The 15,372-nt window shown below is 41.2% G+C and overlaps 1 protein-coding gene across 1 annotated transcript in view; it reads right to left on the bottom strand.

Moving 5' to 3' along the window:
- SLIT3 (slit guidance ligand 3) overlaps window positions 1-15,372 on the bottom strand; it is a 796,928-nt gene that overhangs the window by 70,970 nt on the left and 710,586 nt on the right. The window contains exons 27-28 of the mRNA XM_077823869.1: window positions 9,947-10,044; window positions 67-206 (exon numbers count right to left, since the gene is read on the bottom strand). Of these exons, the coding sequence (XP_077679995.1) occupies window positions 67-206; window positions 9,947-10,044 (238 nt within the window). The remainder of the gene's footprint in view (window positions 1-66; window positions 207-9,946; window positions 10,045-15,372) is intronic.

Raw genomic sequence — 15,372 nt, forward strand, 5'->3', positions numbered from 1 at the left:
TGGATGGAAGTTCCTTCAACTGCTTCCCTCGGCTCCCTATGCCCTTTGGCTGAGGTCCTTCCTTACCTGCGTAATTAGGAGGGCAGAGACAGACATAGTTGTTGATTCCATCCATGCACGTGGAGTTATTCTCACAATCGTTATCTTCACAGTCATCTGGGTTTATTTCACATCTCTCCCCCTCATACCCTAGAGGGCAAGAACAGCTTTGGAGTGGGGATAGAAAAAACAGAGAAAAAGTTAGTTTGGATTTCAAACTTTGCTTTTGAGCAGGGAGGAGGTACTGGAGTGGGATGAAAACTGATACAGATGAGCTGTACTCTCTGCTGCTGCAACACAGCGGCATTCACATTACTAGCAAGTTTTGTGATAAGTGCCACAGTGACAAGCCTGGACACTATATTACTATACTTATCTACAGAAAAGGTACAACACAGGCAGAAGAATTCATCTCCCCTACACCTCCATTGCCCTGCTTGCTGATGTGCCTCATCCCTGAACTGTACTGACCAACTCTAGGGTGACAGGTTAAGATCACTCACCACGGCTAATCAAATTCTTGGTTTCTCTGCATAACCAGCAAGGGTGTTGATTGCGACAACAGTGTTGGTTTCGTAGGCACCTGTCCACCAAGAACTGGACTGAGGACACCAACACACATCATCACACATGAATAGGAAACTGTTAAATGGCTCTAACTCTCTCACCATTAACAACCTAGACTGGATTTGAATTAGGGAGGTAGAAGCGAAAGTTTTCATCTCATTACCACCTTGTCTCCAATCCAAACAACAAATGTTTGTTAATGGATCTTCATAACAGAGTATTTTAAGCGTTAAGATATCAGCACTTTTTCAGCTCCTTCAGTACCCAAGAATCAACCAGGAAAGAGTAATTAAATTAAATGGTGTGACTGTCCACATCCTAAGTATTTATGACTCCCAATATCTGAAGAACAGCTCTGTGTAAATTTAAAAGCTAGTCTCTCACATCAATAGAAGTTGGTCCAATAAAAGATATTACCTCACCTACCTTGTCTCCCAATACCTTGGTAACATACCCAAACAACAGACCAAATAAACAAGGACAGAAATACTGGGTTTGTAAGGACTTGGACAAAGAACTACTGCATTAAATACTTTATTTTCTGAAAATGTAGAGTGCGCCCACTTAAGGGAGTATGGAGAACTAGATGGCAGTGCAGAAAGGGCTCAGCTGGTCCCCAGGGTTTCCACAATTTTTAGGACATCTAGTTGTCATGGTTGTGAAGAAAACCTTGAAAATGTGACCCAAGTGTAAACCAACGCAGAGGGATCTGCCTGAGTTTGCAGAGAGCCTTAAACTCTATGAGGAGCTGAGTGGAGCTGAGGTGGTGGGGTCCAGTGTAGAATCAGCTGATTATGGTCTTAGGCAGCCTTCAATAGTTTGCATATATGGGGGAAATGAGTGGACTGGAAAGGCTGGGAATTGGCTGGTTCAGAGACTCATCACAGGGAGTGTATGGCCTCATCAATACTCAGGAAAAACCCCTGATTCAGCAATTTATACAGCTGCCCTTTACTTGTAGACAAGGACATTTAGGGGGTTTGGGCCTATAAAGCATAATTGCAAAACCACATTATAAAGCAAATCCTGACTTGCCTTTGTCTACAGGACAGCGTAGCCCAGTGAATAGAGCACTAAGGGGTCTTGGGTTCTATTTCCAGCTCTGCTACTGGCCTGCTGGGTAACCTTGGACAGGTCACTTCCCCTCTCTGTGCCTCAACTCTATCGCTAAAATAGGGATAATGATACTGACCATATTTGTAAAGGGTTTTGAGATTGACAGATGAAAAGTTCTAAAGAAGAGGTAAGTATTCATTTATTATTATTATTACTACTACTGCTGCCTGGAGTGGAAAGCACCATTGTCGCCATATTAACTGCTGGCTACTGACTGCTGAATCCAGACTATTTCCAAATGCAGACAAGGCTTGTGTGTGTGCAGTGGTAACATTTACTGCTCAGGTGGTCAGGCTCCGGAGGAAGTACTTATCATGGAGGTAGGACTGAGGCGTGTAGACAAGGGTTGGTATTAAGTGGAGGCTCTGTATTGAAGAAACAGGTAGCTGTTAGCAGAGCCCCAGCTCTTCTAGGCTGGGTGCATGGATCCAGTATGGTGAGAATGACGCTGGCTTTCTCTCTCTTCCTCCTCTGCAATAAGGATTGGCTGCACGTGGACACTCCACACATGCCTCAGCACGACCTCAAGGAGTAAACTTGGGTTCCCCTGAAACATGGGCAGCCGAAACATCCACTCCCATGGAAACCCAGTGAATAAAAACTGTGAAGCAAAGTGTGTGTGTGTGTGAGAGAGAGAGTGTGTGCACGCACTCTCAACCCCATCATGACAGGAAAGCTCCCAGAAGGGAATTAGCACAAGTGCATAGGTTAGCAGCAGACAGCTACATTCCTTCAGACCTATACTGACCGTTCACAGGTCATGAGAGCTAGAAGGGAGGGGAAACTCTTCAGAGCAAATGATTAAAAACAAACGGCTCCGATCAATTCAATTTAAAACACAATAAATCAATATGAAATATTTTCTTTGTCTGGCTCTGCCTCATTAGTACCAATAAAAAATGTCCTCTTTCTGACCCTGCAATGATCCAGGGGATCGCAGGAGGCAGATAAGAAAGAGAAGAGCTGGCACAGCACCTTTTGTGGCAAGGGGAGCAGAAGGAGGGTAAAGAAATCTAACTGAACAAATTTGTGCATTTATCCTGTCACCCATTTCCATTCCAAAACCCCATTTTTCAGAGGTTTATAACTCAGCCTTAAAAATGTGCTCCAGGCTGCAACTTGGCATTCAAGATCTCAGTCTGGAAGGAGACATCTTTCTTTCAATGTAAAGGAAAACAACAAAAGGAGATTTTTTGCTGGTGATTTTTATATTCTATGAATATTTCACCCTCTTCTTGCCACATCCTGACTGGGACTGTATGTAATTAAACACTGCTACAGTAATAGTTCAATTCACCAAAGTTTACAATAGGGACATTACAGTACATGGGATTGTTATTGTACAATATTACAACAGGAAGGTTTGTTTGGTTCTTGTTAAGAATGGAAATGTCACCATAATTAATGAAATTTGGCAACCAGTTACTCTGTTCCAGGGCAAGTCTTTGCGTTATTATTTACATGTCATTCTTTATTTCAATTTGTGGTCAGTTGTTCCAATTCAGAGATCTGGGTGCAAACATAGGCTTGAAGTGGTTTCCATCATAAGAACATAAGAATGGCCCTACTGGGTCAGACCAAAGGTCCATCTAGCCCAGTATTCTGCCTTCCTACTGTGGCCAGTGCCAGATGCCCCAGAAGGAATGAACAGAACAGGTAATAATCAAGTGATCCATCCCGTCGCTTATTCCCAGCTTCTGGCAGACAGAGGCTAGGGACACCATTCCTGCCCATCCTGGTTAATAGCCACTGATGGACCTATCCTCCATGAATTTATCTAGTTCTTTTTTGAACCGTATTATGGTCTTGGCCTTCACAACATCCTCTGGCAAGGCGTTCCACAGGTTTATTGTGCATTGTGTGAAGAAATACTTCCTTATATTTGTTTTAAAACCTGTTGCCCATTAATTTAATTTGGTGACCCCTAGTTCTTGTGTTATGAGAAGTAGTAAATAACACTTCCTTATCTACTTTCTCTACACCAGTCATGATTTTATACACCTCAATCATATCTCCCCTTAGCCATCTCTTTTCCAAGCTGAAAAGTCCCAGTCTTATTAATCTCTCCTCATACTGAAGACATTCCATACCACTAATAATTTTTGTTGCCCTTTTCTGAACCTTTTCCAATTCCAATATATCTTTTTTGAGATGAGGCAACAATATCTGCACACAATATTCAAGATGTGGGCGTACCATGGATTAATATAGAGGCAACATGATATTTTTTGTCCTATTATCTATCCCTTTCTTAATTATTCCCAGCACTCTGTTCACTTTTTTGACAGCCGCTGCACATTGAGTGGATGTTTTCAGAGAACTATCCACAATGACTCCAAGATCTCTTTCTTGAGTGGCAACAGCTAATTTAGATCCCATCATTTTATATGTATAGTTGGGATTTTGCTTTCCAATGTGCATTACTTTGCATTTATCAACATTGAATTTCATCTGTCATTTTGTTTCCCAGTCACCCAGTTTTGAGAGATCCTTTTGTAGCTCTTCGCAGTCTGCCTGGGTCTTAACTATCTTTAGTAATTTTGTATCATCTTCAAATTTTGCCACCTCACTGTTTACCCCCTTTTCCAGATCATTTATGAATATGTTGAATAGGACTGGTCCCCGAACAGACACGTGGGGGATACCACTATTTACCTCTCTCCATTCTGAAAACTAACTATTTATACCTATCTTTTGTTTCCTGTCTTTTAACCAGTTACCAATCCATGAGAGCACCTTCCCTCTTATCCCATGGCAGCTTACTTTGCGTAAGAGCCTTTGGTGAGGGACCTTATCAAAGGCTTTCTGAAAATCTAAGTACACTACACCCACTGGATCCCTTTGTTCCACATGCTTGTTGACCCCCTCAAAGAATTCTAGTATATTGGTGAGGCATGATTTCCCTTTACTAAGACCATGTTGACTCTTCCTCAACAAATTATGTTAATCTATGTGTCTGAAAATATCATTCTTTATTATAGTTTCAAACAGTTTGCCCGGTACTGAAGTTAGGCTTACAGGCCTGTAATTGCCGGGATCACATCTGGAGCCCTTTTTAGAAATTGGCATCACATTAGCTATCCTCCAGTCATCTGGTACAGAAGCTAATTTAAATGATAGGTTACACACTACAGTTAGTAGTTCTGCAATTTCACATTTGAGTTCCTTCATATTCAGGATTTACAGTTTGGTTCAATGGTGCTCAGCATATATCATGGGTGCCAGTGGAAATTAAATGATAAAACATACAAATTGGAACTCTGTCTGGGATTGGATGGTGGAAGAGTTGTCATTTGGGAAGATCTGCACATATTTTCCCAACACAGCCTGGAAGAAAAGTATAAGGTTTTCAGTGTAATCTGAAGGACATCAAATTGGGGTTCCTGCTAACCAATGGTGAAAGTAAGCTCTAGCTATGAGTATACCGTATGGCCCAGTGGATAATGCATGGACTAAGACTCAGGAGACCTGAATTCTATTCTTGGCTCTGCTGGGTGCTCTTGGGCATGTCACTTCCCCACCATGTGCCTCAGTTTACTCATTTGTGGAATGGAGATAACATGGGCCTCATTTCTAAAGTGCTTTGAGATCTGCTGATGAAAAGTGCTATATAAGAGCTAGTTGTTATTATTACGGAAAAGTTCCTGGGCTCTAACCTGCTGTTGATTAAGCTATGGGACTGTTTACCTGAATACTCAAATGTTACAGTTTCACATAGGGAGAGGTGGTCTCCTAGATACGGTGACCAAAACCATGAAAAAAATTAAAATTCAGCCTGCTCTTCCAGTTCAGTTATTTCATGACACTGCTGTTCTCAGAGACCCTGGTGCTCCTGACTATAATTTCCCTTTCATTGTTTAGCAGTATGCTGGGCACAAGTTAGTTGCTTCCCTCTACCCCAGAAGTAGCTGCCCTTCAGAGGTGCAGTATCTACAGAACTTGTGAAGTGCTTTGGAGTGACAAAAACAAAAATTCTTAGAAGTTGGCTCTACTCTGAAAAGTGATTATGTAAAATTAGCAACGTCTTACATAACACACCAGCTTCCTTTGCATATTTAGACATAGATATGGTTGATCAAGTGATTGTGGATTTTTACTTCTTACACTGTGGTCTATTATTTCTTCTGCATCATCAAAATCTTAACATACTAAATTCAACTTCCAGGATCAATCCGATTCATCCATGCAACTGAAGGCATAATTTGAAGACAATGGGATTGCACAGTTGCCACTGAGGGCAGAATATGGCCTCCAGAACCTTTATTACGAGGGAAAAAGCATGATATGGGAAAAAAACAAATGATTTTCAGATTCCAGGTTGAGTTTTCAGAGCTGGCTATTAGGAATACGTATCTTTTTACTTGTAAAGTGAGCACATGTGTAAGGAGCCAGTGAGATGCAATGGAACAAGGAACTTAACAATGCCATTGTTAGAGTAACTTTTCAGAGCTGAACTGTACTGGCAGCAAATTCAAAATGGTTGGCTGCACTTTGTCCATGCTATGATTAATCATTTTTGTATTTGGATAACAAAATAAATACAAAGATGATCTATCATGCTTTAAAAAGTCTTGTGTACACAGAGTAAATCTTTAAAAAAAAAAAAAAGATGGCTTTTTGGCAGATGAACTTTGTGCACCTGCATAAAAAGTGAATGACTTGATAGCCTGTATGAGCTTCATTTATCCTTGACCAACGAGGCATTGACACTGCAGAATTTATCAGCTTCAGGTTTTTACATAGATAAGTGAACTTAGTGTTTGTGGAAGGCACAAGACTAACAGTCCTGGACAATGAAGCTCTCTTTATACACAGAATTGGACAGAGCAACACAAGACTATGTAAGTTTCCTCACAGTTCACTGTCAATGGTCTGCTGTTCATCAGGGGCTAAATCTGAGTCAGAATGGGTAGCTCTGTCTCCAGGTGCCAGGCAGACCTCGACTGCAGTCTCAGCGGAGGTTCTACAAGATGCTAAATGACACTATTGGCTTTTGTGACACAGATGTACCTGACACTACTGTGGCATTTTATGAATACCACCAAGCAGCTTTCACTGGGTGACCTTTGACCTAGCCAACCGAGTTGGATTTGAAGCAGCAATTAGGAAGGAAAGGCTTTCTGTTCTATTACCAACCCCCTGAGCTACTCAGTTTCATTTATTAATTAATTTATTCATTTTGAAAGAAAACAAATCCACCATGATAAAAGGCATGAAAATGATTCAGAGTAAAAAAAAAATGTTTAAGAAAAAAAAGCTGACAAGAGAATGGATCTGAGAACTCCAGCTGAACTTAAGCCCTTCACCCATTCCATTGTGGCTAACTATTACAGCAACAAAAATGAGACGTGAAATCACCTGCTGTTTAGAGCCCCTGGCCCTATCTATGCACAGCCACGGAGGGGTGTGTGCAAGGATACAGTCTCAGCCTTAACTGTGAATTTCCTGCCTTTGGCTGGCTTATGTCACCACTTTACCATTATTTAAAGGGTAATTTCGCTTCTCTGTGACTACAGAAACTTGAGAGTTAAACCGCTTGGCATTTTATAAGGAGGAAAGCTTTGGCTTAAGTTTCCTTTTACAAGAATAAAGATTTGACAAGCTTGGCAGCTGAGTTTGTATATTAATATATTCCTCCAGGGAAGAAAATCTATAGAAGATATAATTTCTTTCACAAGCCACACAACTGAAAACTCTAAGGGGGCCTCTCATTAAAATATTTTTTTGACATTCACTTCCTTACAGAATACAACCGAAGAGGATATTTTCCCATTTTGATGCACACAAATTTATGCATGTAGCTCCAGTGGATGCCAACAGGAGTAGCACATCCACTGGAGGAAGAAGATTTCCCTCCAGACAATCGTTGTTTCAAATGTTTCCTCATCTTCCTCCTCTATCTCTCCGCCACCCCTAAGCTATCAGCGCAGATACTTTTAGATAATGCCTTATACTTCTACAGTACATCTTCTCTAGCAGAATGGGGGTCCAAGGTACTTGTAATACAGTGGCCATCATCTGAGCACCTCCTGATGGCCAAAGGTTGCTCTGCAACAACCTGCCTGTTTCCCCCATCTTCACTGGGCACCAAAGATCCACCTCATTTTCCTCTTGTACCAGGGGCTGATCTAAGTGCCTGCATTCCCCCCAGCATGTGGGACACAGCAAGGCTTCTCCGCAGCTAAACAAGCACTCCTTGCCAAGCCCAGTCTCCTTTAAGTAGGTTTATTTGTCCAAATATAAGCCCATAACAGACAAAACACAGTTCCTCAGCTCACCCTTTCTCCTAGGGTTTCATGGCCTCCCCTCCAAGGGTCTCTGGTAATTGTGCTTTTTGCAGCTTGCCAGTCCCAGCCAGCTTCCCTTCTCAGTCAGCTCCCTGCTCACAGACAGATCTCATTCAGCCACCTCTGCTCTCAGCCAGTTCTGTTTCCCCTTTGGGAACACTGGCCACAAGGCTACCTCCCTGACCATCTGGCCACTTGTTCCCGGACCCACCACTGGAGTAAGTTCCCTCAGTGGTTCCTCTCCCCAGGCACAGCCAGTCCCAAACACTCCTCCTCTTCTTCTATCTGACAGGGCTTTATAGCACCAGGTTTAGCCCTTCCCCTTTTAACTGGCTCAGTTGGGCCCACCTGCTCTGACTTGGGGGCAGTGGGCCTGGTCTATTCACAGGGACTAGCTACTCAGTGACAGTGTTTTATAAAAGGGAACTGATGGAAAGCAGAGGTGTGTGGGGGACAGACATTCCTTTTCTAGGAGGATTTTGAGATTTCAAACTTTGGCTTCATTCCAAATTGGAGCAAAAACAGAAAACTTCAGAATTGTCCATGAAATTTTTTTTTAAATGTTTACGGGTCATTTGAAACATTATCTTTTGGAAAAACTAATGTTTCAATTTTGACTTGTCAACATTTTTGCATTATAATAAATATATAATATGATAAAAAATAAAATTCAAGATGAAATGTCATTTCAAAATGAGAAATTTCCTTATGAAAATGTCAAAACAGGATGTTTGGACACTGTTGGGACCTTTTTTGCATTTTTTCTCCAAACAAAATTCTGGCAAAATTGGCTCGATTTCACAAAGCATTTCAATTTTGACAGAACTGCATGTTCCAGTGGAATACTGTTGCATCAAAAGTTTGTCTGATCAGCTCTAAAAGAAAGTCTGACTCATTTAAAAGTAAGACTGGAAAATGTATCTGAGGATGTACTACACAGTATAATCCTCAGTTTGCTGAGCGTGGGCTAGGCAACCTAACCAGTGTTTTCCCCATCGGTAACCCTTACAATTCCGTGTCTCACTCAAGCCATCATTGATATGCTGCATATGGGAAAAGACAAAGCAATCATTCCTGCAACAGGAACATCACGTAAGCCTTTTGTTCTGTATGCAGCTGGAACTACCGTACGGGGAAGTTTTGAGTAAAAGATAGCATAAAGGCTTTAGTAGCAATTTTTTCATGATCTCAGCAACTAATTTCCAAAAACCATTCTAGCATCTTTCATGCGGATAAGTGGCCAGAGCCTCAGTGTTATGTTTCAGCTGAAAAACAACCTCTCTGTGCACTGCAAAGTCCCGTAGACACACAGGATAACTGGAGAAACACTACCTTAGAGGCAAGGGTAACTTTTTCTAAGCCACTACCATCAGCACTTCATGCAACTTCCTGGGTTCCCCTTGGAAGTCTCCTATCTGAGCAAGGTCTAGGCTGCAACCTGTTCATGTGGGGAGATTGAAGCCCAAGATGTTAAGTTATAGAGGTTGTTCTCTTATGGGCACTAAACCCTTGAACTGACATAACCTCTCCATTGTTCAATTCTTTCTTTAAAGCCTATTTGACTATGAGATTCTTCAGCATGAAAACATTTTGCATCTGGCTGTCAAGCAACAGATGCTCATTTTACAAATTAAAAAAGGGTGTGTGTGTTTGAAATGCCCCCAAGAAAATTAGTCTCTGGATAACACAAAGCAGATCAGGGGAATGCTCAAAACAGCTTTTAGAGAGAGTCCCATTAAGAGAAAATAAGGAGGCCTGTTTTAGAGGAAACAATATGTCACCAATGAAACCAAATTAATTTCATGTCTGGCAAAGAGAATTATTTGTCATGTATGGCAGTTTCAGTAAAGAAGCCATTAGACTTCATTAGTGTAAAATAGACAAATGTAAGGTAAATTCATCTCATCTTGCTTTAAATGCAATTCACTCTCCACTACCTGAATCCGTCTTTATTTGCCTCAGTGAGATGGCAGGTCCCTCCATTCTGGCATGGATTCTGAATGCAGGCATTAATGGGCATATTGCAGTCCCGACCCTATTGGGAAAAGTTCAAGAGAAATTCAGTTAGTAACACACAGAGCAGCTGGACTAATCTATCTTGTGTATTGGGCTTTGTTTTTGTTTTCCCATTTGCATTGACAGAAAGGATGTAGTCTTCAGAGCAATCACATCACCTAGCATTCTTTACTGAATGACAGACATTGCTTAAACCAGGCTTTTGGGAAGGCAGGACTACAATAATGCCCAGTAGTAGGGAGTGTATGGGTCTACTGCTTGGGTTTGAAGTCTCTGGCTGGTTATTTTTTCACCTGCTTGTTTGGAGAAAGCTGTTCATTTTAACTTTATAGAAATATACTTTATTCTTCAATATTAGTTACACATTGAAATGAGCAAATAATTCTGATGAGAGGTACACCCAGAACAGTGCAGAGTCAGTATGCACTCAGCAGCACTTACAAGTACTCGGTCACGTGTTATGGCAGCACACAGAACTCAATGCTAAGGATGGCCAACGCTTGAAGGTAAAAGCTTATTTTTTCTGCTAGGAGGCCCAGCTGACGTTCCTCTACAAAACACAGTGAAATCTATTCAAAATAGCATCTTTACTAAGCAGCCTTGTGTTTTTAAGAGAACAGCCACAAATATCTCCAAGTGCATCAACGACTATAATTCTGCCCCATCACTAAAAGACTACCTGTGTTAAGCAACTGATTTTTGTTGGTCCTTTGAGTGGCTGTTAAAGCAGGTTCCACTGGACTTGAATCCTGCTGGCTAAAGCTGAACGTGCTATGGAGTTGATATCTACATCACAGACACTGGTCTTTTCCTTTGAGTTATTTCAGAGCAGATTATAAGTTTAGGAAGTCTCTGGTCTGCCAAAGTCTGTGCAATCACAGGAAACTGAAGGGATTGCCCAGTGGTTTTAGGAAATGATCCCGTAGCAGTGTCTCTCTTTCTATTTGATTTGCATCACCAAATAATCCATGCAGTCAATTCTGCCAATAAATAACCACATGCTAAGCTAAGAAAGATATCTCAAATTAAACTAAAAGGTTATTGAAGTAACATTTTTCATTTAAAATCACGGTTCACATCATGTGTTACTAAAATAATATTTTTTGTGACTAATCTGTAATAGTCTTTATAAGGCTGAAACAGTCCCCTGAGTCAACAGGGGCAGAAGAAGCGGCTGCATGCAACATTGGAGAACCTAGCTTCCATTTTAAAGTGTTCAGTGGCAGGTCTGGTGATTTGTCTTCGGCTGGATTCAGGTTTGGTTAACTTCTTGCAGACCTGTCTGCACTCAGAACAAGAGATAGACAGATAGACAGATAAGATAGATAAAACAGATTAGATAGATAGATAGATAGATAGATAGATAGATAAACAGCCAACCCATTATCTTAACCAGAATGCTTGTTCTGCTGTCCCCAATTCCCCCTCTTCATTGTTACATCTTCGAGTGCTCAGTCAAAACACAGGCCCCAATCCTGCAACTGGGCCCCAGATGGGTGTGAGGGGTGTGAGGGTCCGTATCCATGGATCGAACTGCAGGATCAGGGCTGGAAAGGAAGCTTATCAGGGCTGTTTCAATGGCAGCTGAAGTGCCTATCATGCTATAAATACTATGTAAATACCAACAAACCAAAACCGCTGCAGGCTTCCCACCCTGGGATTGAGGCAGTCCCATCAGTTTCAACTAGGTAGGAATTTTAGAAAACAACCAGTACTCATGAGGAGCTATAGATAAATTGTTGAATATGGTTGATAGCTGGTTTTCCCTCACATTGCTCATGATGTATATTCCATCTAGATGCTTATATGTTCCCCCACCCCGATTACCACAGATCTGAGTCCCGCAAATGTTAATGATCAACATAGTGTGAGGTAGGGAAATATTCCCATTTTACAGATGGGAGAAACCAAAGCACAGAGAGACTAAGCACCTTGCCAAGGTCACACAGAAGTCTGTGGCAGAAATGGGAGGTGAAACCTCAGTTCTTGAGTGCAAATCCATTGGTTTAGCCACAAACACACCAACCCCAGCATTAGGCAGAGGGGAGGGCTCGCGTTTGTTCTGCTTGTTTGTTCTCTCCGCAGGCCAAAAGGAGAAAGGGAGAACATCTATCAGGATGCTCCAATTCTGAAGGTCAGGGAAGCAGGAGACCCAGGTAAAAAAAAAAGGAGCCACACCTGATCAAATACCGGAACGACTGGGGACTAGCAGAGCCCACTCCCCAAATTAAGAACAATGAGTGGGCATGCTGGGGCTTTGCTCAGCAACTGGCACAGGTGCTTTCTGTTTCACCGATACCCAAGCCTCGACCAAATAGCTTGGCATTTTCCATTTGAACCATTCACTCCAAAAGGTCTCGGGGAAGGGGGGGATGCTGAAAGCAAAGAGGAAAGCTCATGCAGCTTTTATTTTGGCACTGTGTGTTCCACGGCACTTACAGGATCCCAGCCACATCTAATATACTGCCACCCGCTGCAGTGTTGCAAACCCTACATGCTCGACATGTTATCCTAGTGAAGCTGGGATGATGCCATGCTTAATATTTCTCAAGTGCTCAGCACAAATGCTTTTCCATATCCCTGGTAAATGGAGTATTTTGCAGATGATTCAATACCGTAGATATCCTTTCAACTTCATACATACTCTGTGTTCTCTTGGTATTGAAGTCTGAAACCCTCTGTGAGCTAACTAAGCATAGCAACAAGCAAAATAAAAAGCCCAGCGTTAATTTTTCCAAAAGTTCTACACACACTCTCACAACAGCCTTTCAAACACCATGTGTAACAATATTCACATTATCTTTCATGTAACTATGCACGTTTCCTTGGAAGTTACTGGTGACTATTTCTGAAGATCTGTGTTAAAATGAAAGCACACCCTTCCAAAGCATTTTCTAACCTCTTGTATCTGCACATGAAATCCTGATGATTCAGTGCCCAGTTTTCACTTCTTCACTACATAAGCCTGTGTTATTGGGTTTTCAGGGCTTCAGTGGCCTCAGGCACCCTGGAAACTGAACAATGTTTTCTGTTGAATCAGACTTTTAATTATAACACTAATTTGCTGTGTGACACTAGGTAAAGCAGAACCGCTGCCTCAGTTTACCTATTTGCAAAAGCTGGGATAACACAACTTGCCTCTCTCTCTCTGATCTCATGAGTGTCAGCTGCCTGTTCAGCATTCTGAGTTCTTTAGATAGAAGGTGCTGTGCAAGTGAAATATTTTATTGTGTACAAAAATGTGGAAAACAGAGAGTAAACAGAGACTATTTAAAATATTAGTATTGTGTAAGCTACAGGTAATCACTTCACTTCTGAATGAGAGAGACCATGCAGGGGTCTAATGTGCCTTAACTTCACAGCTTGAGTTAATGCATCATGACTTTCCTGAGAGTTCCTATACAGACGAGCCCTAAGACATGCTGAAAACATCTTTCAGATAAAACTTGCAAGTCTCTGGCCCCAATTTACAATAATACTGGCATATTTGTAAAAGATTAATTTCTTTAAATGTCAAGCACCAGTCCTCAACTTGGTTCATTTACTCTTGAACCGAAGACAACTCTTTGACCTACATACCCTGAAAATTAATTATGTCTGTTCTCAAAAAGGGAAAACATTGAACATTTGGTCCAAGACTAAGGGTGTGCGAATTAAGCTGGAACTGGAAAAGGAGGTGCAAGCTTTGCTTCCAAAGATCTGGCCCATAGACAAAAACAACAAGATTGTCTCAGTGATTCATGTTGCTAGATTAGAGGCTCTCCTTTTGACTGTAACTATTTTTAGGGATTTGTAACTCTACTCTAAACATTTTGTTGTAGTCTGATGATTAGGCAAAAGCATCAGCCTAGAGACATTTTCTGATGAGTTTTGCAAAACAACACCTGCCTTCCCCCCTCTCCCCCCCCCCCAAATCTGGCCACTCCCTTAGAAGAGGGAAGGAACAACATGGATTTTGACATGAAGTTCCTACAAATGGCAAGGCAGAGCGCGTACAGGTCAGGATCACATTTGGATTTCACATGTACCCCTGTAAATCTGGAGAAAATCAACTGGCTCCAACTTTAGTAGAGTTGCTCCAAATGAACATTCCTGTGAATAAGCAGAATCTGCCCAACAGAAAACTTAAGTTCTTCTTTACATAAATGGTACTGAAGAGTGCTGTACATACAGGCTGTAGATCACAAGAATTGTATCAGATCCTGGACTCAATTACTGGCTTGTACTTATGATATTTTCCAGGATCAAATACATCATAACAGCAAAAAGCCAAGAAGAATTGGCATAAACCAACAGAGAGTTGGGCAAAGAGAGGTTATGTGAATACATGTTTGATGAAAAAACACATTTGCTTTGATAATATTTTGACCATTTAAATTGGTTTGCTTTCATAATGTGGAAAGTGAATATTTGTTTGTGCAATGGTTTGTAACATACAAGTTCACCAAGCCATCTGAGATTTTGGGGTTTTATCCACCTGCTTCTAAAAGAGTCAGCCAGTCACAGATAATCCTATTAGTTCATCATACCCCAGAAAAAGGGCTTCATCCTGCCCTACTGAAATCACTGTGTTTGACCACTGACTTCAATGGGCGCAGGACCGAGCTCATAATAAAGAGACAACGTTAAAGCAACTTCTTCATAGACAACCCATAGGCTGAAATATGTTTGCATGAAGTGTCTGAACAATTACAAACAACAGACAAAAACAGTCTACTTTTGTACATAATCCATGCACAAAAAGAAAGCCAAAATTTGTCAAATCACTGGCTGTAAATTGTTTCTCTATCTCTACCATAAATAATAATACCACCTAACACTTTGCATCAGTAGATGTCAAAGCACTTTACATTATCATTATCCCTATCTTAATATATCTGGAAACTAAGGCACAGAGCAATGATGTGATTTGTCCAAGGTCACCCTGCAGGTCAATGGCAAAGCAGGGAACAGAACCCAGGATTCCACCCACTAGGCCACACTGACAGTCATAACCACTAGGTAGCCATATTTTTCAAGTGAGTTAAAAATATATTAGGCACCTGCTGATACAGAGGCTATTATTTCATATTATAATAAATATTTAAGGAATCCATCTCATAGAACTTGTGTTCATTAACTGGGCAAATACTGCAATAATATTTCCATCAAGATTCACTCGGTATTTTAAATTAACTTGATTTGCCTGTGCCCTTAACCCCATTGAGTTAGCACCCGGCAAATCTGTCAATTAAGTTTTAATAGCACAAATATTCAAGGAAAATGAATTTCAAGATAATCTACACAAGAATTTGCAGAAATTGAATTTTGAATTTCCACCTGTGAGTATTTGCATCACAAGTGCTTG

Source organism: Eretmochelys imbricata, chromosome 8 (genome assembly GCF_965152235.1).
Source record: "Eretmochelys imbricata isolate rEreImb1 chromosome 8, rEreImb1.hap1, whole genome shotgun sequence".
NCBI lineage: Eukaryota > Metazoa > Chordata > Testudines > Cheloniidae > Eretmochelys > Eretmochelys imbricata.